Here is a 26,707-nt window from a genome sequence, read left to right as displayed (position 1 = left end):
CCCTAGAGCTCTGAGAATGAGTGACATAAAAGCAGTGGGCATGGGGAGACTGTGTTCACCAAAATGCAAATTAACCAGGATAGCCAGTGCTGTCCTGCGGAGGTTCCTGGGAAAAGAGGCTGTGTCTTCAAACAGAAAGGACCCAAATAGGGCACGGGTATTTATTTTTTCCCCAGGTATTTCCTCTCAATAGCACACCTGACCATGAGCATGGAGCTGCACCTAAAACAGAGTTGTCAGCCATAGGGACGAGGGGCAGCGAGGAGCCCCATACCACAAGTCCCCCTGCCGCTGGAGCGTCACAGTACTCTAAGACTGCCAGGCTTCAGGCGTGGCTCCTGGAGCTTTGAACAGTGGTTGATTTAAATGGTGGAAGATTCAATGGTTTTGGTCCCACAGGCTGGAATACAGATGAAGGCCAGGTACCTTCGACAGTGAACTGGCAGCCGGTAGCTTGGGTGGAAGAATAAGATGAAAGGAACCTGGTCTCTGTTACTGTAGCCACATTTACAGAGCCTGTGTGAGCACTCCCCATCACTTGAGTTGTTTGGTTTCATCAGACCTCTGATCAGGAGCCAACATCTGCTCATGAACTGATTTGCTCATTGTCTAGTGCACATTCCCTGTTCTCTAACAATGTAAGCTTAAGGAAGACACGACCTTTTTTCTCATCTCTCTCAGTGGAAGATCTATGAAACCAAGATGGTATCTGCTACATAGCAGGTGCTCAGTAAGTGTTCGCAGCTGCATGGAGGGCAATGGTGGGATGACAGTGAAGGCGATGGTGAGGGATAAAGCTGGGGACAGGCCTTCAGACTTAGCTGCAAGGCCATCTAACCTGCTCATCAACTCTCAACCCTCTCCCTCCGCTCTGCGGGGAGAAGGATGCCAAAAGGGCTCAGCTGCTAGTGGAGAGCTGTGTTCAGGTCTGGTGAATGTGAATTTGAGTCAGATGTATTCCATGCTGCCGGTTCCTCCCTTTCCTCACTGCAATCCACAAGAGCAGCCAAAATTCTAGTCTTCCTCAAACACGTGTGGAGTTAAAAATAAACAGAAGGGAGCTGTGGCTGCAAGAGCCTTAGGCCAAGTTCACCCACATTAGCACTTTACCCACAGGCCTCCAAATTGGACTTCAAGGTTCTAGAATCAAAGTGAATCAGTTATTAGCCAATTCTCAGATTGTTTCACCAAGAAATAGTGGAGTCACAAACAGATTTAGCTTCTGTGTGTGCCAATGAGGGTGTGAAGACATTTCGGTGTCAGTTTGCACATGTGTATGAACATGTATATATGGATTAAGTGTGTGCTCCCTTGCAAAGGTGCGTGTGTGCGCGCACATGTGCATGTTTGTGCACACATGACTGTTGTGTGTGGGTATTTGAATGCCACTGTGTGAGTGTATTATGTATGGAACTGTGTGAATGAATTCTCGGCTGCAGAATTTGAATATCCTCTAGTACTATTTTCCTGGTACACACCCAATCTTGATTCTTTTTCTTTTTCTTTCTTCTCAGAAATCCATTACTGAAAGGTTTTTGCCTGCCTCCAGGGGGAGGAGGGCTGGGGGAAGGGGAAGCTAAAATCACAAAGCCCAGATCAAAACACTCAGCAGCTCAATGAATTCACAGCGTTTTCCCGCATGACTTGGAGGGATAATTTAGTGAGGTCGCCAGCTGGAAGGAAAGGGATTAATTCTGCACTTAGCACAGCTCCGGTGAATAATTCATCACCAAGACCTTTGTACCCAGCCCCTGGGCAACTAGGGAGGTATCCTACCTACCTGCCTGTTGCCTGCCTGGGTCCCTGAGTGCCTACCTGGCACTCCTATGGGTCCTCAGGACACACGTGCCCCAGTGAAAGGTCAGGAGGCAGGGGGAGGTGAGGAGGAGGTGGACTGTGGCCACTGGCGGACTCTGGACCCTGAGAAGAGGGTATGGAGCATTGAGCTCCAATCTGGGTAATCTGTGACATTATTTCCCAAAGGCTCTCCTTCTCCTTTCTTGGGCCTTTTGCTGCTTCTGTGTGTCCCCTCTTGGTACGTCTTGTGTCCTGCACCTGGTTTAGTGTGTGCTTAGGGGTGTCAGGTTGTTATCTTCCAAACTCTCTCACCAGGTATTAGAGGAAGCCCTAGAGAGCAATGCAGAACATTGCACAGCAAGGAGTGCTAATGAGAGGTCTCAGGCACTCACTGGAGGCCTGTGGGGAGATATTTGCTGGCCGGTACGTTCCTGGGTATATACCTCTTACCCCACACCATGGCATTCCTTGTGTTCTTCATGGGTAAGGTCACAGGACCAAGCAATACCTCAGAGCTAGTGGCTATTTTTTCCTGGCATGGGAAGCTGGCAGTTGTGGGCTGACCCAGACATCACACCTGTCATCATTTCCTGGGTTCTTAATTCTAAACTGCTCACATTCCAGGGTCATACCTGTCTCATCACCACGGAGCGGACAATGGGAAGATCTGCAGGTGCCTGCAAGGTACACTGGAGCCAAATGACCAGGGTCCATCTGGACTTGGAGCCCAGGAAAAGCGGGCAAGAGGCAGAGATCTCCTCTGTCAGCCAGGGCTCTGCCCTGGTATTTGCCCCTTGGACCAGCCCAGCTGTAGCAGGTAGCATTCCAAGAGTCCACATCCTGATCCCCAGAAACTGCGAGCATGCTGAACTGCTGTCAGTGGCACAGTGTACCTTAAGATGGGGACATTATCAGGGCGGATCTGGCCTAGTCACACAAGCTGCTGTAAAAGCAGAGTTTTCTCTGATTGCAGTCAAAGAGGAAGTCACAGTTGTGTAGTGTGAGGGGGATTTAACATGCTGCTGGCTTGAAGATGGAGGAGGCCATGTGAGAAAGAAAGAGGGCAGCCTTCAGGAGCTGACAGCCCGCAAGGAAACAGAGACCTCAGTCCCACGACTGCCAGGAACTGGATTCTGATGACAACCTAAATGAGCCTGGAAGCTCCGTCTCCCCATAGCCTCCGGAAAGGAGTGCAGCCCTGTCAACATCCGTGCTGTGGAGGACTGCCTGCTACAGAAGTTTGAGCTCATACATGGGTGTCGTTTCCAGATGCTAAGTTTGCAATAGTTGGTTACACAGTGACAGAAGCTGATATCCTAGTTCACCCTTGTGGACCGTGGGTCCCAATGAGCCAGGCTTGGCTGAGCCAGGTCAGAGGCTGACTTCCAGGTCTGAGTGACCCTTTGCTCCAACTCTCCTCTTTCTAATCTACACTTTCTCTCTGGTTTTCTGGAGCCTCAAAGCAGGCTCAGAAATTTCTGCTCAAAGCATCAGTTCCCTCTTTGTGAAACCCTGACCACAGCCCTGAACAATGTCAGCAACTGTGAAGGAGGCTGGAACCTATTGAGGGACTACGGGAGGTGGCACAGGGCTTCCAGGCCCCGATCTTCCCTTGCCCTTCAGCCTTACCTCGGAAGAAAGCAGCTGAAAGGAGAGATCCACTGTGGGGGCCTCACCGGTTATGGTCTTCAGCTTGGTGTCCTGGAAGGAAGAAGGGAGCAGTCAGAACAAGCCATCCAGCGCAGCTTCTGCCTCTGCTGCACCCACTGATTACTCGAGAAGTGCCTGCTGAGTGCTCTGCTCAGAGGATCCGAGGGAGGCAGGAGCTGGCCTCCTGCCTTACTCACCCTCACCGCCTGTGCACATCCTTCCCAACTCCACCGGAGACCTGACTGGCGCCTTTAGACTTGCCTCCTGGCAGAGTAGGGAAGCTCCCATTTGTGGAAGTCTGTTATGACCATATGGCCAGAAGTATTTTAGTGAAAAAGGTGGCATAGAAGTAGACAGTGATAATAATGTATTTATTCTTACTGGGAACTTATTCCATTCTGAGTGCTTTACAGGTATTTCCCAAATAAATCTTATAGCAAACCTATGGGGAAAAAAAGCACTATTATTATAAACCCATTTTACTGACAAGGAAACTGGGGCACTGAGACTTTAAGTAATTTTTCCACAGTCATGTAAGCAGGTAAGTGGTGGAATGAGAATTTGAACCCAGATAGTCTGGCTCTTGAGCTTGGGCTCCTGATTCTTGGCAAACAGAGGGATTATATACAAGCATGTTCCCATCTTAGAGATGGATCTGAGGTTCAGAGAAGGCAAGTAACTTGCCCTGGCTTCTACATTGAGGACTAGGGCAAGTCAGAATTTGAACTCAAGTCTGGTTGGTTAGAGGCCTGAGCTCTTGCTGCTATCCTATGGGGTATCCCTGTGCTTCTTCCCAAGTTGCTCTAGGGCAATTTCATCACTAGCCCAAGAGTAGGACTGACTTTTGGTATTCTGAGAACTCCTCACACTGGACAGTGGCCAGCTTCCATGGTGGGAGGGCCCTGCTGGAAGCTGCCAGAAAAGCCAGATTTGCCAATGTTGGTGAGGCAAAGAGGAGCAGGATGGGGCAGTGTGGGACCGGGTGGAGCTGCCCAAGGTCGGGGACTCACGGTGATGGGGAGCTTCTCTACTCGTAATCCATTCAGGCCTTTCCCTGTCAGCATCTCGTGGTACAAATGGCTCTTCAGTGGCAACACGGAGACACCCAGGGGCTTGCTGAGGGTCCATGACTCACCAGCTTTCACTGTGGGGACAGCAGGGTGGGGCGGGGCTGGATCACCTGGGGCACCTACGGAAGTCTCCACCCCAGGCTTCTCAGATTCCCACATCTGAGGCTCCACCTGGGCCCCATCCTTTGGTACCCAAGACTTAATTCTCCCATCCTTCACCACCCACCTCCTGCCTTTGCTCGCACAAATATCCTCCTTCTTCTCTGCTCTTCAGGGCTTCCTGAGTTTAAGGCCAGCTCTAACCACATTCCTGTCTCTCCATTTATATGGAGCTCCCTTGTCCCTGTTCTTTGAGTGCTTCAGTCTTACAGTGTGGACTGAAGACTGTGGATCAGCTGTTTTCTGAATCTAACTCCTCTTGACACCCTAAGCTCTTTGCCCTGAAGCCTCCACCTCCATCCACCTCACTGATAGGTGCATGGGGAGGGGTGGTGGTGCAATAAAAGCACATGGAGACAGTATAGGAGTAGGGCCCTTTCCCACAAGCTGCCATCTGGACAAGAGAGCCAGCCTGGCGTTCCCCTGCCTATCTGCATGAACTGGGGGATTGCCCTGGAACCCATCCCCACAGAAGGCAGAGGCAAGATGGACTGAAAATCCTTTCATACCTGCTCTGATACACAGCTGCCCTGGCATGGCTCCGTGGCACTTACTTGAAGTTAAGGGGTAGTACTCCAGCACCAGGGCGGTGTCTTCTGAGAAGTTGGTGGCTCCATCTCGGCCTTGGAAGAGGAAGGACTGATTCCACAGGGGCAGCTCCGGGGATCCCCCGGACTTGGACAGCTGAAAGGAGAAATTGGGAACAGATGGTGGGACCATAGCTTCCCCCCAAACAAGAGATGTCCAGATATTGGGTTGTGTGTATGTCTACAAGATCTTTCTGGAAAAAGTCCAGCCATTATCAATACAATGAGAACGGTTTACGTGACACTGATGAACCTGGTAGCCAAGGAGAGTAGGTTAGAATGCACACACTAGAATAATGACAACTTCACTGTACTGGTCAGTGGGGGTGATAGATGCTGTTGAATGAGCATGTGTACTGTGTGGCTGTCACATTTGAAATGACTGAGCTAATACAGCAATGAATCTGCATTAAATTTTGCATTAAGCTTGAACATTCCTCTGTGGAAACTATTCAGATGATTCAGAAGGCCACAGCTGTGGGCAACTGGTGATTGGCAGCTTCAACACAACAATGTGTCCACTCATGCATCATGTCTCATGCAGGGATTTTGACGAAACATGAAATCACCCATGTGACGCAGCCCCCCTGCAGCCCAGATTTGGAGCCCAGCCACTCCTGGTTTTCCCCACACTAAATCACCTTTGAAAGGGAAGAGATTTCAGACTGTCAATGGGATTCAGGAAATAGGACAGGGCAGCTCATGGCAATTAGGAAAACTGTGTGAGGTCCCAAGGTGCCTACTTTGAAGGGGACTGAGGCGTCATTGTCCTATGTACAATATTTCTTGTATCTTGTATCTTCTTCAATAAATGTCTCTATTTTTCATAGTGCATAGCTGGGTGCCTTCTGGGTGGACCTCGCATATGTGTCACCAATGTTTGTCTCAATTATAAAAGCAGCATATACTTAATGAATAAATTTTGGAAAATGCAGAAAAATAGAAAGATGAAAAAACCCCTAAATTCCTATACATAAGACAGTACATTTTTCTAGTTTTTTCCTATACCTATTTTGTATATAACTATTATTCTAACATCCTGCCTTTTTCATTTAACGTGAAAACCTAAACATACCCACAGTCAGAGTGGCACTTGTTTCCCAGGACCCTGGTGGCTGGGTGTTCTGTCATGTTCTGGTGCCCTGGTCTCTCCCTTCCTGTTTTTTCCTATAATAACACTGCATTGAACGTTCTTTGACACATATCTCTGTATCTCAAATGATTTCCTTAGTTCCCAAAATAGAAATCTGAGTTAAAGGAAACACATATTTTAAGGCACTGGATTCATTATGGGTAGACTGTTTTCCTAAAGAGTTGCACCAGTGTGCCCTGACCAGTGTGGTTCAGTGGGTTGGGTGCCGTCCTGCAAATTGAAAGGTCACTGGTTTGATTCCTGGTGAGGGCACATGCCTGGGTTGTGGGCCAGGTCCCCAGTTGGCAGCGCTCAAGAGGCAACTGATTTGCCCATAGATGTTTCTCTCCCTTTCTTTCTCCTTCCCTTCCCCTCTCTCTAAAAATAAATAAATAAAACCTTTAGTTAAAAAAAAGAGTTCCACCAGTGTTTACGCCTGTGGCTGGTGATGTCATAGAGGCCAAATTGGACATGACCCCTACATCACCAGCCCTCCTCTGTCCCACACAGGTTTTCCAGTCCCTTGCAGAGGTCACGACAGTTCTTCATTAGACTTTCAGGGGACTTGACCACACATTAAGCCAGCAGCTGGTGCATAATGTGAGTACTATTTAAACAATGAAACAAGACAGCACTATTAATAGCCTCCAAATAAAGGGCTGTATGAGACTTTAAAAATTTTTTAAAAATATATTTTATTGATTATGCTATTACAGTTGTCCCATTTTCCCCCATTCACTCCCCTCCCCCCTGCACACTCCCTCCTACCCATATTCACCTTCACCCCCTTTAGTTCATGTCCATGGGTCATACTTGTAAGTTCTTTGGCTTCTACATTTCCCATATTATTCTTACCCTTGCTCTGTCTATTTTCTACCTACCATCTATGCTACTTATTCTCTGTACCTTTCCCCCCCTATCCTCCTCCCACTCACCTGTTGACAGCCCTCCATGTGATCTTCATTTCTGTGGTTCTGTTCCTGTTCTAGTTGTTTGCTTAGTTTGTTTTTGTTTTAGGTGTGGTCATTAATAATTGTGAGTTTGCTGTCATTTTACTATACATGTTTTTTTATCTTCTTTTTCTTAGATAAGTCCCTTTAACATTTCATATAATAAGGGCTTGGTGCTAATGGACTCCTTTAACTGGACCTTATCTGAGAAGCACTTTCTCTGCCCTTCCATTCTAAATGAAAGCTTTGCTGGATAGAGCAATCTTGGATGTAGGTCCTTGCCTTTCATGACTTGGAATACTCTTTCCAGCCCCTTCTTGTCTGCAAGGTCTCTTTTGAGAAATCAGCTGACAGTCTGATGGGAACTCCTTTGTAGGTGACTGTCTCCTTATCTCTTGCTGCCTCTAGGATTCTCACCTTCATTTTAATCTTGGCTAATGTAATGATGATGTACCTTGGTGTGTTCCTCCTTGGGTCCAACCTCTTTGGGACTCTCTGAGCTTCCTGGACTTCCTGGAAGTCTATTTCCTTTGCCAGATTGGGGGAGTTCTCCTTTATTATTTGTTCAAATAAGTTTTCCACTTGTTGCTCTTTCTCTTCTCCTTCTGGTACCCCTATAATTTGGACGTTGGAACGTTTAAAGATGTCCTGGAGATTCCTAAGCCTCTCCTCATTTTTTTGAATTCTTGTTTCTTCATTCTTTTCTGGTTGGATGTTTTTTTCTTCCTTCTGGTCCACTCCATTGATTTGAGTCCCAGTTTTCTTCCCATCACTATTGGTTCCCTGTGCATTTTTCTTTATTTCACTTAGCATAGCCTTCACTTTTTCATCTAATTTGTGACCAAATTCAACCAATTCTGTGAGCATCCTGATAACCAGTGTTTTGAACTATGCATCTGATAGGTTGGCTATGTCTTTGTTGCTTAGTTGTATTTTTTTTCTGGAGCTTTGATCTGTTCTTTCACTTGAGCCATGTTTTTTTTGTTTGTCTTGACATACCTGTTACATAGTGAGGGGCGGAGCCTTAGGTGTTCACCAGGGCAGGGCAACCATGTCACTGTGCTGTGATGCTGTATGTGGGGCAGGGGTCTGAGAGGGAACACTGGCGCTTGCTCCACCCTTTGCTGTATTTCAGTCACTTCTGATACTTCCCCCAAGCAAACTGAGCCCTTCTGGTGCTGATTCCCAGGTGGGTGGGCTTGTGTACGTTCTAGGACCCTGTGGGCCTCTCCAATGAACTCTCCTGTGAGGCTGGGGGTCTCTCCTGGCACCTCAACCCCCAAAGCTGTTTTCAATCTGTGTTTTGAGGCTTTATTTCCCTGTGCTGGAGCCCTGGGTTGCGCGATCCCTCTTGCTCCCCAGTTTCGCCTGGTTTATCTGTGTGCAAATGTGGGACCACCCGGTCCACCAGCCGCCTTGTGTGCCGGGCTTCTCCACAATCCACTGCTTTGCTGGGTTTGCCAGCCACCACTTTTTTTTTTTGCTGCGACCCCTCTCTGCCAGACTCTACCTCTCCTACTGGTCTGAATGAATGTGTCTACTTTCACTCCTTGGTTGTTGGACTTCCGTACAGTTCAATTTTCTATCAATACTGGTTGTAATTTTGTTTCTAAATTTTTGTTGTCCTTATTTTTGTTGTGTGAGGAGGCACAGTGTGTCTACCTATGCCTCCATCTTGGCTGGAAGTCCTGTATGAGACTTTGGGAGTGGTCAGAACAGCCATTCTGTGGGAAGAGGGATCAGTAGAAGGCTCAGAAGGAAGATTGGCAGGGTGATAGAGAGAGGAAGCCTTTCTGGGTGGAAAAACAGCCCACACAAAAATGTGGAAGTGGGACTAAGTACAGCTTGGGTGAAGGATGCCTGGAACAATGAGGGACTCCAGGTGGATGAGGTCTAGCTTCTGTGAAGGCCGGAAGGGGGACAGTGTCAGCTTATAACCCCAGCAGGCAGTCCTGCACATCCCATCACAGGGATGGACTGGCGGTCATCTTTGCAGATTCTCCAAGTGGCTGTCTTGTCTCTGCCCCCAGCCATGGCTGTCACAGCAACAGTGGCAGCTGCTCCCACCTCCCATTCCCCTGTGGGAACCAGTCATCACTCAAAAGGTCAGCACAAATGCATCACTGGCTCCAGGAGCTATTGATGCAGGATTGCAAAACCTCAGTGTGGGTCTATTCCCCCTGTGGTGGCAGGACCCTGATGCCTGTCACACTAATGGGCCTGCTCCAGCTCTCCAAGGCCCAGCCTGAGACTCAGCTGTGTCTGCCCATCCCTACCCCTCTGGAGATGGGTTATAGTCACTTTGGGGGCCTGAACACAGGGACAGTGACTGCAGTAATGGGAGTGTTCTTGAGAGCAGGTTATAGCCACTTGGCCATCAGGCTAGGCAGAGAAGCTGCTTCTGGGTTCTGTGGCATGTGGGAGTGATGTTTCAGGATTGATCCCCAAACCATGCCCACCCCAAAGCTATCCCATTTTCCTGGGTGGCAGAGGGGCATCCACATAGCCTGGACCATCTGCCAGACACTGACTGGGGCACTAAAGGACAGTGACTCAGTCTCCCTGCTGCCTATCTGTTGCTTCTGCTCTGAGAGAGGAGTATTTAGTGGACCCTGGCTGTCCTCTTTGTGGTCTGTTCATGTGTCTCATGAAGTCTACAAAGAAAGAAATGGTGTCTGACTGCCAAGTATGGACAGCTCCTTCCCTGAATGGTTTCCCAGGATGCATCCCCAGAAGAGATCTCTTCAGACCTAGAATTGGGGAGGGAAGGTCAGCCTCTCTCATGTGTGTAGTGGGCAGGGAGTGGGGTGGGGAGCAAGGAATCAAGGAGGGAATTGCGGCTAGAGCACCTTCAGAGTCTGATGCCAGGACCCTGGTCCAGGTGCTGGTGGCATGTGTGAGGGACTGGGAGGGGGAAGAGGAAACCAGTGTCCACAGGTGCTAACAGGAGAGACCATGGGCCATGGAATTCAGCAAAGCTGAATTAACCCCTAGCCACTAGGCGGACCTGCCTTCCCTGGAGACGGATGGAGTCTTCATTACATGGCCCATGGTCCCTTCTTCCATTTCTCAGGGCCCGTCATACCTACACCCACACCCACTGATGCCTTCTCTGCTCAGGCATGTGGTGGCTGTCCTGGGAAGAGCAGCTGCCGATAGGTGGTGCTGAGTGGAACCTCAGGGGAGCTAGGATGCCTTGGCTTGGGGCCTGGGTCTGCCTCAACCTCATCCTTGCTGTGTAACCGTAGGCAAGTCCTTTCTCCTCCTCTAGATCTTAGATTTGTCACTGTCCAATGTCTTATGCTCCCTGCTTTGATAAGCTGTTGTGAGGGTTGAAGGACACAACAGGTGTTTTGCTGTGAAGGTGAAAGTTCAATTCAGTTGAACTCAGCAAATGTTGACCGGAGGCTTCTCCATGCTATATGCCTTTGGGGTGCTGCAGGGTATATGGGGGAGCTAGAACCAGAGCCTGCTCCCCTCTGGAGCTCATTGCCTTCCAAGGGGATAAGACACCATGCCCCGCCCCCCCCCCCCCCCCCATGATCCATGAAGAGGCCTAAGCAAGCTGTGGGTTGTGGGAGCTAGAGTAACAGGGAGAAGACCATTCAGGCTCAGAGTACAGCAGAGGTGAAGACTGGGAGGGAGAGAGGACAGTGCAGGTGTGAACAGCCAGTCACCCAGTGAGACTACAGAATGCCAGTGAGGAGTGGAGCAGTGAGCCAGGAGGCTGGAGGGAATGAGGCTGTGTATCTGGCTGACAATGAGGGTTTTGTCCTGTTGATGACAGGGACCAGGGGTCCAGGGGAAGGGCCTAGCCCTAGGCAAGGGGTCACTATGGCTGCTTCTCACCAGATGGATGTGAGGGGCTGAGTGGAGGCTTTGGCAAAGGCCAGCACTAGGGCAGGATCTGTGGGAATACAAGGAGGCCCACGAGAGCATGGGTACAGACTGGCTGTGGGGGGCTGAGCCAGGACGAGAGGACGCTGGGTACAGACACCTCCTCTCACCACTGCTTGTGTTTCACTAGTCAGGAGCTCTGCAGGAGGCCAGGGTGATAAGAGCAGCCTGTTGGGCAATGTCCCCCCTCAAAGGTGCTGGGTACAGTGTCAGAGTAAGTCCTAAGTACCACCTGTGCTGGGTCCAGCAGACTCATGAGAGCTCAGGTTTTGCCATCATTACCAGGTTCCAAGAGGGGTGAGCAGACACTGGGGGCCACCTACATCTCAACCATTCCCCTCCTTCCTCTGACAGAATGCACTTTGGGCCGAGTGGCCCCATTCTCCATACCTGCCTGCATTAGCTGCTGGCACGGTGATGCCACATCCCTCCTCAGTTAATGGCTGAGAGAAATGCATGTGACTCAATTCTGGCCAATGGGATGAGAGGGGTGGTCTGCCAGGGGCTACAAAGGAGGTTTCCAGTTCCTCACAAAAGCCCTCTTCCTCTGGTCCTGGTCATGTCTAGATGGGATGCTGGGCACATTTTGTCTGCATGAGTTGTTTGCCAGCTGAAGATGGCAATTTAGGGATGTTGGAAAGATCTTGAGTCCTTGGAGATACCGCTGAGCTGACACATTGACCAATTCTGGCAGCATCCTATATGGGGGACCCTTGCGATGTGTGACAATAAATCCCCTTAGAATTTAAGTCCATGTGATTTGGGGTTCCTGTTACTTGTAGCCAAATGCAACAAGGGCAAAGGCCAGGCTGGCCCCAGAGGGGCATTTTGTACCAGGGGAGGGGCAGCTCTGAAAGGGATGGAGCCCACTCAGCTTCCACTCTAGGCTCGGGCACTTTGCACAGGTTAGCCCTTTGAATTCTCCTAATAGTCCAATAAGGTAAGAATCAGGTCTGGAGAAATGGAGAAGCATGTCAAAGGTCACACAGGAAGTCACAGAGCTGGAATCCACCTCAAACCCCTGCCCATGGTGCTTTGGCATGGCAGGCAGCTGGTGGGAAAAGCCCAGGGCTGCTGACAGGTGTCTCTCCCAGGTGCAGCTCTGCCCACTGCCCTCCTTTCCACCTTGTAGCACAGAAGCTTGCCTCTCACTGCTGGCACCTGGGCATCTCTGTGCCAGTTGCTGGTGAGCTCTCACCTGGCCCATCTGCCATGGTACTGGGCAGCCTTCAACAAGTGTTCTGCCATGGTTGGACCTCTGGCCTTGAGTCCCACACATGCAAGAGGCACTGGGGGCAATTCTCTGTGGTGAGGGTGCCTCCCCCACCAAGACTGGTTAGGTAGCAAAGGCAGCCAGAGAGGAGCTGGGGGTAGGGTAGGGCTCACTCATTAAAGCAACCAGTGCCTCCTGCCCCTTGGGACTGCCTGCTGATTGGTTTATTATTTTCTAGGCAAATGCAGGGCCATGTGTGAGATGACTCTGGGGAAATCAGGCCAAGGATTAGTTTGGGTTTGAAGCCTCTGTCCCCAGGGTCCCCCTTAGTCCCACCCCTCCCCACCACCATCACTCTTGTTCATGTCTGAGCCTTCTTCAAATCTCTTTGCCTTCAAATAAAGGTTGGGGCTCCAAAGGGATACCTTGTCCTATATTTGCCACTCCAGGCATGAACATTGGTGGGCAGACAACAGGAAGGATTTCCCAAGCACCCCTGCCTTCTTTAAGGCCCAGAGGGATTCGGGACCCATCGTGTAGGACAAGCTCCCGCTGAAGTGAAGGCCATGGGAAAAGGTGAATCTGGCCATTTGCCTGGACCCAGCCATACTCCGTGTAACCTCCCTAACATACTTAGACATACTGGCCTGCTGGCCTTCTCTCCAACCCTGACCTGCATCCCCACCTCCACAACTGTGTTTTGTTCCTAATTTGCACCAAACCTCCCTACTAAAAACCCAAGTCTTGCCCTGGCTGGTGTGGCTCAGTGGACTGAGTGCCGGCCTGAGAACCAAAGGGCTGCCAGTTCAATTCCCAATCAGGGCACATGCCTGGGTTGCAGGCCAGGCCTCTAATAAGGGGTGTGTGAGAGGCAACTCTCTCTCTCTTCTTCCCCACTCTCTAAAGATAAGTAAGATCTTAAAAAACAAACAAACTCCAGTCCTGTATCTGGATGCCCAGGCTTCATACCCCCCTCATCTCTAATTAAAACACTATTTTTTATTGTGGTGAAAAGTACACAACACAAAATGTATCCTTTTAACCTATTTTAAGTGCACAATTCAGTGTTATTTACAATGTTGTGTAACCATCACTACTATCTATTTCCAGAACTTTTTCAACACCCCAAACAGAAACTCTGTACCATTAAACACCAGTTCCCCATTCTCCCTGCCCCCCTCCCCCAGTCCCTGTCAGCCATCATTTGACTTTCTGTCCGAATTTGCCTACTCTAGGTACCACATGTAAGTGGAATCACAATATTTGTCTTTTTCTGTCTGCTCTCCTCTGATTTTTACAGCTCTGACAACCCCCACCCACTGGTTTGTCATTAGATTACACATCACCTTGTGCTGCTGTTTAACTTTCACCAGACCCAGAGCCCCTGTGGGCGCCTTCCCCACAGCACAGAGGGCCGGCCCCGGGCACGCGGCGGGACCCGTGGGCAGCTGCCTGACCGAGTGACTGACTGGATGAGTGTGTGGGTGAGTCACCAGAGGTCTGAACCAGAGAGAGAATGAAAGGGAAGGAGCCATACCTGAGGGCACCCGTTCTGGGTGACCTGAGGAACATCGAAGTTGATCACGGATGGGATAGGGAAGGAAAGTGGGGTGATGGGCAGCCCTAGGGAGGCTGGGTCCTGGTTCATCTGACTGACCCTGGGAAGGCAAGGGGACAGGGGTAAGGATAGGAGCGCTTCAGGCATCCAGCACTCTTGGTGCCGGGCCCAAGCCTGGCAGTCAAGGACCCCCAGGTGGACTCTGGATCGATGTGAGAGAGGACAGTGCCGCAGCCTACCTAGGACAGATAGTGGGCTGTGGTCCCTTTGATCACTAATTGGGCCTCGGGAAAGCTCATCTCGGTTAAGGGATGGGCTGCAGCTCCCAGGTTCCCTTCCCCATGCCTTACTGCAGCCTTGGCCACATCTGAATGCCTCGACCACCCAGCTCTAGTGGGCCTTGCATCCCCGCCTCACCTGGGAGGGCCTTGCCAGGACAATCCACCCCACGGTGGGAATCCTGGCTTAGGCCTGGGGAGCACGGAGCCTGCAGGAGTGGGATTAGGGGTGTGTATGTGTGTGTGTGTGCACAAACACCTGAACTCTCCGAGCTCATAGGAGGGCTGGGAGTGAGTGCCCCATTATCTTCATTCCTCCAGCCAGCAAGGAGGGCTCATAGGCCTTCAGAATTCGACAGGAGGTGCAGGTGAGTCAGGCAGTCCTCCTGGGCCACCAGAGTCAGTGGCAGTGACAGAGGCAGATAGCCCCAGGAGATGGTTCTGACACGGAAGGCATACGTTCACTGTGGAACTGCTCACACTGTGTGGTCTCCAGTGGCCAAACTAGCCTGAATCCCCTCCTGAGGACTGTGAACACCCCAAACCCAAAAAGAGGTCTGGGAGAAAGGGAATGAGCCAGGGCTGGGCCAGGGAGACTTTCAGGAGGGCAAGGGAGGAGGCCCCTAGGCAGGGCTAAAGGTCATGAAATTCTAAGATGAGCCTTAGGCTGCCTCCTTTGGGGACAACCACCAGCTGGTGAACCACCTTGGCCCTGAACTCAAGTGAGAGGGGGGGACTATGGTTATGGTGGGCATGAGATGGGGAGGTAGATCTGGAAGAGAGAAGGACCCCCTTTCTTCCTCTGTATGCTGCTCCCACCAGCCTGCTGTCAGGAGGGGTCTGAGCTGCCCCCTTCCAGGGACTGTGGGCAGGACCTCAGTCTCAGTGGGGAGGCTTGAAGGGCCTCGTGGGGAGGGCAGGCTTCTGGCCACCCCCCCACCCTGTCCTCTGTCCTCCCCTCCCTCCTTGCTCCACCACTGGGGCCCTACTCACTTAAACTCCCTCCAGTTGGGAACCACCCGGGCAATGACCACCATGGGGCTGGAGTTGTTGACTAGGGGCTCGTTGATCCCCCGAAGAAAGACCTGGGGAAGAGAGGAGGCAGGTGAGCCCCAGGTGGCCCTCCTGCCTGCCATCTATCTTTCCAACAATGGTCTCATTCCTGCCTCCAGGCTTCTGCACCTGCTCCCACCTGCTCCTGCCTCACAAGGGTCTTTCTCTGATCAAGGCTGCCCTCCTTCAGGCCCTGTGCCAGGCACTGGGTGGGCAGGGGCAGAAGACACAGACACTGCCCCACATGCCTCCACTGCCATCCCAAGCAGCTTCTGACCCTCTCCGGGCCCTCGCCCCTCACCCACCTATGGACTCCCACTATCCCCTCAATCCTCGCCCAACTCTCCACAGCTGAGATTCCGGTGGCTTCTTTTACTTCTCTGACCCCTCAGTGGCCTCTGCTTCTACTCCTGCCCCCAACCCATCGCCTTTCCCAGGCAATTTGATACACAGTGGCAAAAACTACCTTCTTAAAAATAAATTGGATCAAGACATTCTCCTGCTTGAGACCCTGCAATGACTGCCCCCCGCCCCACCCTTAGGCTGAATGTTATCATTCTCAGCATTCATTCAGTTATCACTGGAGCAGGTGCCAGGCCTGCATGAACTGGCCTGTCTGCCCCTTGGCCCAGGTCTCCTGCTAGCCCCTAGCCTCCTCTTTTTGCTCTAGTCTCTTTTGTGTCACGCTTTAACATGCCCCACTTGTTTCTGCCTTGGGGTCTTTGCACATTCTGATCCCTCTACCTAGAGTCCTCCCTGCCACCCCACCTCCACCAACTCAGTGGCAGCTCCTCTTCCTTTGGAGATTACATGTCACCACTCTTCTGTGAACACTCTTACTAAAGTAGTCATCCCATTCTCAGCTCCTGGACGGCCTCTTCTGTAGCTCGTGTTTATTCTAACTGCTGTCTTCTCTTCTAAGCTAGAACCCAGTCTCCATAGGGGCAGGGACATACCTCGGTATCTACCTCACTGACTGCTGTATATCCAGCTTTTAGCAAAAGCACCTGGCCCAGAGTAAAAGCCTCATGTGTGCTTGTGGAATAAGTGAATGCCATTAATGAAGGAGAAAGGGAGGAAGAAGCTGGCTGTGTTTATGAGGGTGAGAGAGACAGAACCGTAGAGATCTGGAAGGGGAAGGAGGAGGAGACTGGCAGAGGCCTCGGGAAGGGGCTGGGTGGGGTTCCTTACCACAGTTCTACACCAGCTCAGCTACTCTCTATGTCTAGGTCACTATGTCACTGTGGCCAGTCCCTGCTCCACTCTGGGCCTCAGTGTTCCAAGTTGTACAGTGAGGGGTTGACCATACTCTCCCTGGTCCTTCTAGCTCTGACCTTCAATGGGAGGAGAGGGCCCAGGAGTGGGGACTTATTCTGGACCCCTCTCGCTTTTCTCCTTCCCTCCATCCCCAGCACTCTCTCCTAAGCCCCTCAGCCAGGACCCATCTCAGTTGGCTGCCAGCTAACTCCACACAGGTGTGAGCTTCATCAGGTTTAAAACAGTGCTTAGGACCTTTCAGTTGTCACCGGGGCCTCTGGAGACTGAACCCCTTTACCAAAATTAAAGGATGAAATCTCTGGTGATGGCATTTCAAAGTTTGGGTGGGGGTGGGGGTGGGACCTGAGGGGTTCCTCTGGAGTTCTGTCAGGCCGTATTGCTCACAGGGACTCCAAGGGGTCTGAGGGCCAGGAGGGGCGCCTGAGGGATACTAACGCACCGCTGTTCTGGGCTCAGTGGGCAGGTGTGAATGAGATAGCTGCACGGGCAGGCCTACTCATGACAGCCCCGTGAGTAACAGGAGCCATTTCTGCTCCTGCTGTGCTCTCTGGTCTGCCCTCAGGAGCCTACAGGGGAGTGGGGGGACAGCTATGCTGGGGCAGGGGGGAGGGCAGGCTGCTGGAGGGCAGAGGGGCCCCGATTCTGAGGATGGGGCAGATCCACAGTGGGCCCCCTGCAGGGCAAGCTGTTCTGTGTGCAGCTACTGGTCATCCTCAGGAAAGGACATGAGAGAAGAGCGGGGAGGTAGGAGCAGAGGGTGCCTGCAGGTCTGATATGTGTTGCCCTCCATGGGGGGGGGGAGGGGGCAGTGGGGAAACAGATGTGTGGGTCATGTCCCCAGCTGTGAAATGGGGCTGAAAACACTTCTTGCCCTGCCAGCTCACAGTGTGATGGGGAGGATCACATCACCCATGTTGGTGCAGGGGAAGCCTGACCCCTGGCCCCACACTGATCATACTCAGGCCAAGGCTAGACTCAGATCTGTCACTTCTGGGCAGATTGAAGGCTAGGCGGAAAGGGAGAGGGGTTAGATCCCTGGACCACACCTTCCTGGAACATCGATAGTCTTCCTAAGGCTGTGAAAAGCCCTAGGGGTAATGGTGGGGGTATGTGTTGGAGGTAGGACCTGGCCACAGCTTATTTATGGAAGAGGCTCCATAAATAGTTGTTGAATGAATGAATGAATGAATATCTAATTAGACTGACCCAAGTTCTTTAGAAACAGGACTCAAGGAAATGTGGGGTGGCCCTAACACTTTTGCTTGGGGGATGTAGGCTCTAGGTGAGGGGCCACTACTCTAGGGGGGACAGTATAGGAGAGAAACCATCAGGAGATGTGAGCGAAGGTGGGGGGGTGCTTTTCCTGCCCTGATGAGATTCAGACAGACATTGGGCTTTGGGAGCCACCGTCCTCCCTGCAGCACTCCCTGCAGTACTCCCTGCAGCACTCCCTGCAGTACTCCCTGCAGCATGCCCTGCATGGTTTGTGAGGAGCAGAGCAAGGGAAGGCAAGGCTGGGGCGGGGCTGTATGCCTGGAAAGTACTGGAAAATGTGAGGCATCATTATTCTCATCTCCATCTCCATCAGCCCTGCTATCCTAGGGCTGTTCTTCACAAACCACTTAGGCTATTTTTGAAAGACCCCGTCGCTTTTCACTTCTTTATTTCTTCCCCCAGATACCTCTGCCCACACTCAGGACAGCCAGAGGTGGCTAAGGGCCAAGGCTGGAGGCTGTCAAAGCTTGGCCCCTTCCCACTTGCCCCGCCCCACCCCACCCCACCCCAAGGGCCCAGTCCGGCACCTCCAGAGCTGTGTGGTTACAGCCGATGCAGCGGGGGATGAAGCTGCCCTTCCGGACAACTGTTGCGTACAGTTGGGTCTTGGCAGTGGCTTCATCAGCTTTCCCAGTCTCAGTGGGCTGGGGATCGGGCCAGGGAGGAAGACACACACAAAGGAGCATGACTAAGGAGCAGACCTTGGCCATAAATCCAGCCCTCTGCAGATGAGCACTGGCATTGCTCCACTGGGGCACCGAGCTGATAATTAAAGGGTCCCTGTGAGCCCTTCCAGGGAGATCAATATGACGAATCTTCCCTTGTCTATTTGAATATTTCATCGTTCTCACAAAGACCACAGCCTGCTGTCTCTCTTGGTAAAGATGTGATAGCTAGGCCTGGACAAGAGAGCCAGGAGGCCTGGGTGATGCTCCCAGAACTATAGCTGAAGTGCTGAGTCTGCCAGGTGAGTCACTAGTCTCTCTGGGCTTGTTTCCCTGTCCCTTCCTGAGGTCTTGAGTGTGGGGCTCTCCTTGGGGCTTAAGGAAGGTCCAAACCCCTGAGGTCATGGTCGAGGAATCACTTGGAAAGGAGGTCAGGCCCTGACTGGTGTGGCTCAGTTGGCTGGGCATTGTCTGGCAAAGCAAAAGGTTGCTGGATTGATTCCCAACCTAGGTACATGCCTGGGTTGTGGGTTTGATCCCAGTCAGGGCACATGTGAGAGGCAACCAATCAATGTTTCTCTCCCTCTCTTTCTCCCTCCCTTCCCTTCTCTCTCTTAAAAAGAAACTTTAAAAATTAAAAGGAAAGAAAGAAAAGAAAGGAAAGGAAAGGAAAGAAAGAAAGGAAAGGAAAGGAAAGGAAAGAAAGAAAGAAAGAAAGAAGGAAGGAAGGAAGGAAGGAAGGAAGGAAGGAAGGAAGGAAGGAAGGAAAGAAAGAAAGAAAGAAAGAAAGAAAGAAAGAAAGAAAGAGAAGAAAGGAAAGAAAGAAAGAATAAATCAGGGCTTGGGGAAGGAAGAGGGGAGAGGAACTAGCCTGAGCTGAGACCCTACTATGTGCTGAGCACCTTGCTAGGTGCTTTATGCCCGTGATTGCACTTGATCCTTCAAATGGCCATGTTAGAAGGTATATTGTCTTAATTTTGTTGATGAGGAGTGGAGGCCTGGGGTTAAGCACTTCCTGTGGATATACAGCTTGCAAGCAGAAGCCCTGAGATCAGAACGCAAACAGTCCAACTTCACATTGTTCTTTACTCTAAACCACTGTAAGAGTCTGTGGTGCACAGTGGAGGAGAGGGAAATGATGCTTCTGCTTATCTCTGATCCAGTGCCTGGCACTCAGTAGGTACAATAAGTACTTGAACAATGAGGGAGTAAATTCTTCTTTCCACCAATCAGCCCTGGGAAGAGGAGGTGGGCAGGGGAGCTGGCCTGGGAGGTTCAGATCACAAAATAAGGGGCCTGAGGCCCACTAGATGGGTGAATTCCAGGGAACGCATTATCTCACGCATACCCCACTTCTCCTGGGGCTTCCTCCTGCCAAGGCAGCATGTGGAAGCAGCACAGGGAGAACTGGTTGGGAGACAGCGTGACCTGGGTTCACCCTTGACTCTGGTCCTCACTTGCTCTGTGACTCAGGAAGAGAGGATTTCTCTCTCCTCCGTCTAAGTCCTATGTATGCAAAATATAATTCATCTTGAGGATTAGAGGTGATGTGTGGATTGTCTAGTCCAGGATCTGGAACATAGTAGGTACTTTGTAAACACTGCCTTGCTTTGATTTTTAGATACATACCCACTCTCAACATCCATGAAATCAAAATGCACCTTCAGTTGGTGTATTCATTTGTAGTGGTAGATGTTTTATACCAACTGGGCCATTTTATGAAGATAAATTTGGAGAATTACGAATTTTTGTGGATACTGTTCCTGTCTATCTGCCAAGAGCTGTGTTTCCTGAGCCCCACATGGCCTAGACTTGTCATATTGCAGGGTGGGCACGGATGCCCAGGGCTACTCTGAGGGAATAGCTAGAGGCTCTCTCCCTACCCATCCCAGGCCCCAGTGGGCCAGAGCTCAGGGCTCTGACTCACCTCTACCAGTTCAAAGTGGTAGGGGTGGAAGACACGCAGGTACTTGATGGGGATTTGATAGGACAAGAGCTCCTCATTTTTGTTGTTGTCCACCACCTTGAGGGCTACGTCTGGAGAGAGAAAAAGTGGACACAGGATCAGGATCAGGCTTAGCTGACCACCATCCCTCCCACCGAGGTGGGAGACATTGCTGAGAGTAGGGAAGCAGGAGCTTCATTGAGGGACCCACACACATGCGCACATGTGGAACACACACACACAGGCACTCGTCACAAGCACTGTCTGAGCCCCTGTACAGGGTAAGGCTCTATGATAAGTGCTGCTAGAACCCAAAGATGCAACTCTCAACTGCAGTCGAGAAACCCCCAGCCCAGGGTGGACACGTGCAGAGCGGAGCCCAGCTCCCTACAGCAGCAGACACACATGAGCACGTGAAGGGACGCACAGGCAGGCAAGGATAGCGCCCTGTCCAGGAATAAGGCTCCGTCCCTTGGTCATGGACACTCTGACCCACTCCTCAGCCAGGGATTACGTCTCACACTTGCAGATGGGGGAAAGAGATCTGCTCAAGAGATCTTCAGTACAAATACTGATAAAGGTATACTCCAAGTAAATGAAAACTAAACACTGAGAATGATATACCACTGAGAAAACTCCCTCCAAAGAAACTACACTTTGCCATAAAATGCATGAACTTTGGGATGAACTCTGAGGAGAGCACCAACGACCTGGAAGTAATTATGGCAGCACTATTTTGCAAACACCTACTATGTACTAGGCATGAGGACATGCGCTCCTGAGCTGTTGCCCCAACAAATCCTACCACCACCCTTTATGTAGGAACCACCACCTCTGTTTTTGAAGTGTGGACACTGGATCTCTCGGAGGCTATATGACTCAATCAGCATCACACAGTCATAAATGGCTGGTGGGAAGGCCTGGATATGGTGACTCCTGAGGCGCTTTCCCACTCCAGAAGTCTATAACTTGAAGAGGAAGTGGAGATGGGGAGGGAGGAAAAGAGAAGGGGGGAGAAGGGAGAGAGAAGGTTTGGGGGAGATGGAAGAGGAAAAGAGATAAATGGGAGATTTAGAGAAGAATGAGAGGATTGAGGTGGACAGCTGTCCTCTTGGGTACACCCTTGCCCTCTGCCCCCCTTTCTGAGACAATGGCATTTCAGGACCAGAGACAGCTGCCCACTCTGTGGGCAAGGCATTGTGGGAGCCCAGTGTTATTGGGTCACTTGGAGCTGGGTACGTCATTTGGAGGAGGGGCTGGGAATGAAAGCTGAGGGCTTTGCTGGTTACTCTTGCTTGCTTGCTTCTCCCACAGCTATCCTGGACACATAGAGAGGGAAAGACACTTGCCAAATTCCCTCAAAGCTGGCCATACCGGATCCATCCTCAAAGGAAAGAGGAGGGGAAATGGGCACCAAAAGGATGTGAGGATGCCTTGAAGAAAGTAGAGTAAGGCAAGGGTGTTGAAGTCAGCAGATCTGAGTTCTAGTACCAACACACAAACCTGCTCTGTGACATTTAGCCAGTCACTTAATGTCTCTGAGCTTCATGTTCCTGCTCTGCAAAATGTTAAAACTTCAGAAAAGAAAACCCCTGTCCCTCTCCTAATCTTGTTATAGGGAGGGGAATGTGCTTTTCAGGCCATAAAATTCTAAGCAAATGCTCCTCATAGTTGTTACTATTTTCCTCCTCATTACCATCTGTAGCACTGCACACATTCACCTAGCCCTAAGCAGACTGAAAAGACTCAGCTGGAGGATTCCAGTGTTTCCAGCCAAAGCTGCAACAGTAGCTGTGGAGGCTGCAGCCTCTCATGGCCACTACACATGGGCCCTGAGTCCCCAAATCCAGCTGGTCAAACAAGGGGTCAGTACCCTGCCTTTCTCCCCCATACTCAGTCTCTGTGTGGGCAGCCAGCAGGTGAGCTGCGATGGGGGGAAATGGGCTGCCACTGTTCCCTGTTACATCCCTCCCTGCTCCCATCTCCATGCCACCAACACGCTTCTTCTCTGGGCACTGAGCCCCTGAGCCTTGCACTGTCCTTTGTGTGGTCAATAAACTTAGCCATTTCTGCTGCCAAACTTGGCCCTGACACAGGATCTGCAACTCCCCTTTGCTTTTCATTAACACATCACTGAGTTACCTCCTGTCCTTCCCCCACCCCTTGGCCTGAGCCCCATCTCCTTCACCCCTTCTGCAGACGTCACCACAGCAACCATTTCCAACGAGCATCCAGCTACTTCAGTGTGCAAAGAGGCATATGCCAGGACTCCCTGCCTGCCCAGGAGGGTCCCCATCTCCTGTCCCTCCTACTGCGAGTGTTGCTTCCCTCTCTGCTGCACAGACAGGCCCAGGGCCGCGCATCACATCCTTCCTTGTGTTGCCCTGGGTGTGTGCAGTCCAGGGCAGGATCCTAGTCCAGTTCACTCACCACAGCCCTGAACTTCCCATCAGCCACATAGATACACGCACACCCCCCCCCACTACACACATGCATGCACGCACACAGACACACATGCCTACAGACACAGTTACAAGCATGTTTTCACACATGCACAATGTCCACACACACACATGAACCAGCGTGCAGACATCCACAAAGACATGCACACAGGTGCACACCTGCATTTGCATGAATTCCTAGGTCAGTTTTTCCCTCCTCCACGTTTTCTCATGTCATCCCGCCAGCCTCACCTATTCCTTTATGGTGGAAAAAAAATCCTCTGGCTTGACCCAGAACCAGCCTCTTTCCCATTTATAGATGTCCCTTTTCAATCTTTTCCTCTTTCCCTTTCCCTGTCCTTAGCAGCTGGCTTTCTGCTCTTTGTGAGGTTTGGTGAGGTTTCAAGGAGAGAAAAAACCCCTGCCCTCAGCGAGAGGGATCACCTGCAAGATGGGAGCCCGAAGTTCTGGCTGGAGAAGACCAGAGACGTCGTGGGCACCTGTGGGTCTGGCATGGGCCCAATGCCAGTGCCCATGGCAGTCCTGGTGTCAGCCAGTCAGTGCTCGTGGGAGCTGAGTCCGAGCTCCCGCCTGCTCCAGGCCCCAGCGAGGAAGTGAGTGTACACACGTATGTGCGTACGCCGGTGCCTTGGCCTTTGCCAAGTCGTGGGGAATGGCAAAGCTTCTGGGGGTGGGGGAGTGACAGTTACTAGGCAGTTTCTATGAGAGTAGACTGCCCCCCGCCCCGGGAGCACAGGAACGCTACCGTGTGGCAGTGGGCAGGGCCCATGAGGACAAGGCAGGATAGGAAGCTATTCTAGGAAAGCAGCTGGAACACTGCAGCGGCAATGAGAGTGTGTAATGCTGAGTCCTCCATCCTCTGCTGACTGATTCCTTGAGCCTGAACCCATCTCTTAAGTCCCTGAACCTCAGTGTTCCCACCTAAGCAGTGGGAGCAGCATCACTCCTGCTGGGAGTGTGGCTCCTCTGAGCCACCCATGGTGACGTGCCAGGAAGCTGTAACATGCTGTTTCAGTGGGAAATGCAGTAATAACAACCATGAAAATAATAACAATGGCCATAAAGAAGATAAGCTTTCATTGTCTGGAAAATTCATTTATGTAGGACAACTCATTTTTCCAGCAGGCTGGGTAAATGAGGCATGACAGGATTATGATTTTTTTTTCTTTAAAGTGCTTTTAACTGAGCACAAAGAGGTGTTCAGGCGGCTTCTAGCTGAGTTCAGAGGGAGGCTGCTCTTGCCCTCTCCCACACAGGCCAGGCCCACCCAGCCCCTGCCTCACCTTCTCGCCCTGCGTCCTCAGCTTGGATCTCCACTTGGACTGTCTCCCCCCACATGGGGGCTTTGGTGGGCTCTGAGGTCACAGATGTGACTGCCTTGGAGTTCTGGTTCTTTGCTCCCTCAGATGTGGTTTTCCTGGGAGGGGAGGAGAGGGGCAGGCGGAGTTAGAGGAAGGGTCTCCTGTCTGCTCTTCACCCCTCCCCACTCCACAGTCCATAAATCAGAGCAAAGAGTGCACGGAGTGTCTTCCTTCTCAGGCAGATGCTCACGTCATCCCAGGCCCAGGGGATGCCAGGTCTCTCTCTTCCACTGCTCTGCCTGCTCGGCTGAGCGCACTGTCTTGCTGGCCACTTCTGAGGCCGCCACATGCACTCGGGCACCAGAGCCTGGAGTGGGGTGGAAGTTGGGGAGACACCTTCCCTGTCTGTCTTCCTGCCCCTGTCAGTGCAGGCTCCTCTGCAGGTGCTCGTGCACAGAGACCCTGTCATTGTCATGCTGACTGTCTTCACTAGGTTCTGCTCTGTGGGAGGACACCACTGGGCAGGGTGGCTGTGTGATGCTGCCTGGCTGGCCTCGCCTTTGCCCTTCCCTTCTGTAAGCTTCTGGCCCAGCTTCCCCCGCTCCGAACACTTTGAAGGAAGCACACACAGGCTGCTGCCTTCTGCAGCACCCACAGCGTGCAGGGCCGTGGGCCGGGCACCTGGGACTGGCCATGGGCGGGGCGGGGCGGGGTGAGGGGGTTCTGGCCCTCAAACACTCACAGGCGGTGCAGTGCCAGGCTGCCCAAAGTGAGGCGGGAGCTGGGCCCCCTGCATCCCAGTGCACCCCACAGGTCGGAGCCCTCAAAGAGCTTGGCGAGACTTAATGCTTGTCCTATTGAGGAGGTTTCTGTGTCAGGCTGTAAGTGGTGCAGCAATCACAGGTAAGGGGTCATTGGAGAGCTTGCTGCAAGGGGAGCCCCACCACACACTCGGGTGGGCACAAACAGCACCCCAGGGAGGGAAGCAGAGATGGTGTTCCGCCATCCCCACTCCCAGAAGTCCCCAAAGGAAGTGTGGGCCACGTGAGTCAGCCCAGAAGCTTATAGTGGATCTGCCCCAGGTGTTAGCAGCACCAGCCTGTGGGCCTTCCTAGCCTGGCTTGTCCTTTACTTCTGTGAAGCCCTCTGGACGCCCTGGCCCTCACTGCTCCCTCAGTCCTCTGGATTTGAGTGACACAGTGGCCTGGTTCCTTGTTCCCTGCTTGTCACAGCTCTACACCTGTAGATAACCAATCTTGTGGGAGACCCATCTCTGTGCTCACAGGTCTGCTGAGCAACCCCCTTCTGCTCTGACTGGTTTAGACCACCTGGCTTCCAAATCCCAGCTCTATACCTTACTAGCTGTGTGACTTCAGGCAAGGTATGTAACCTTGCTGTGCCTTGCTTCCTTCATGTGAAATGGGGGTGATAAGTGCAGGGTTGTTGTGGGCATGGAGTGAAGTAACATGTGTAGAGTGCCCGCCGCATTGTTAAATACCATAAAGTGTTTGTAATAACAATAATAATAATAATAATTGTCCCAGTCCTGGTGTCTTCCCACTGTGCCCCCAACTCTGGATCTACAAGTGGGGATCTTTGGCTGTTCAGACCAAGGTGTGAAGTCCTAGAAGGAGCACAGGCTTTGAAGACTCACAAAGCTGGGTGTTGAGCCCGAAGTTCCCTCTCAGCCAGGTCACACCCCTCCCCCAGCCGCAGTGGCTTCCTCTGTGAGTGGCGCTGCCCTCCTGGGGCGCTTGTGAGGGTTGGGAAGAAAGAGAGCAAAGCTCCTGCACACAGAGGCCCAGTACAAGGCATCTCCTCATTTGTGGTACAAAAAAACCTGGGTGTTTCTCAAAGGGACCTGACTGAGGGCCGCATAAAGGAGAGAAAGGGAAGTGCTGAAGGAGGGCTGAGAGGACAGGGGTGGGTCTCCCAGAGAGCTGCAACCCAACGCAGACTCAGGGCCCAGCCCGCCGTGGGGGCTGCCAGGCTTGAGAGGAGAAGGCATCACAGCTGGAGGGCCGAGGAGCTCAGCCTGCTCCATCCTCAGGTCCCTCCCTCGGCTCTGTGCCCTCTGCTGACTTGGAGGGTGTCCTCCACAGCCCTCCTTCTGCCACTCTGTGCCCTGGTTCTCTCTCCTGACAAGCACCCCTTGAAATCAGAGGTGCGAGAGCTCTCAGCAGCCTCTCACCACTCTCACCTGCCCGCTGCGCACCCCCCACAGGGTGCCCCCTCACTCTTCCGGGGAAGCACTAAGGGAGGGGGTGTTCAGGAAGGCGTGTGAGGAGAAAGTCCTTCTATGCCCCAAACGTCAAAACTGCTCCTGCACCGTGCAGTTTTTTGTATCCCCTGGGGCTTCCCAGTGCACCGAGAAGACAGGACCAAGAGTGAGTGAGGGACTTGTCACAAGCATGGCAGTGACAGAAGCCAGGTTGGA

At 51.9% G+C, this 26,707-nt stretch overlaps 1 protein-coding gene across 1 annotated transcript in view; it reads right to left on the bottom strand.

The window, feature by feature from the left end:
• CCDC33 (coiled-coil domain containing 33) overlaps nucleotides 1–26,707 on the bottom strand; it is a 90,005-nt gene that overhangs the window by 52,346 nt on the left and 10,952 nt on the right. Inside the window, exons 3-10 of the mRNA XM_045848472.1 lie at nucleotides 24,253–24,386; nucleotides 20,490–20,599; nucleotides 18,425–18,541; nucleotides 15,285–15,376; nucleotides 13,993–14,113; nucleotides 5,231–5,360; nucleotides 4,458–4,591; nucleotides 3,427–3,498 (exon numbers count right to left, since the gene is read on the bottom strand). Of these exons, the coding sequence (XP_045704428.1) occupies nucleotides 3,427–3,498; nucleotides 4,458–4,591; nucleotides 5,231–5,360; nucleotides 13,993–14,113; nucleotides 15,285–15,376; nucleotides 18,425–18,541; nucleotides 20,490–20,599; nucleotides 24,253–24,386 (910 nt within the window). The remainder of the gene's footprint in view (nucleotides 1–3,426; nucleotides 3,499–4,457; nucleotides 4,592–5,230; nucleotides 5,361–13,992; nucleotides 14,114–15,284; nucleotides 15,377–18,424; nucleotides 18,542–20,489; nucleotides 20,600–24,252; nucleotides 24,387–26,707) is intronic.

Source organism: Phyllostomus hastatus, unplaced genomic scaffold (assembly GCF_019186645.2).
Source record: "Phyllostomus hastatus isolate PE091 unplaced genomic scaffold, TTU_PhHast_1.1 phas_contig_62, whole genome shotgun sequence".
Taxonomy (NCBI): Eukaryota; Metazoa; Chordata; class Mammalia; order Chiroptera; family Phyllostomidae; genus Phyllostomus; species Phyllostomus hastatus.
Note: the sequence above shows the minus strand (reverse complement) of the source record. Positions and strands in the feature narration are given on the sequence as shown.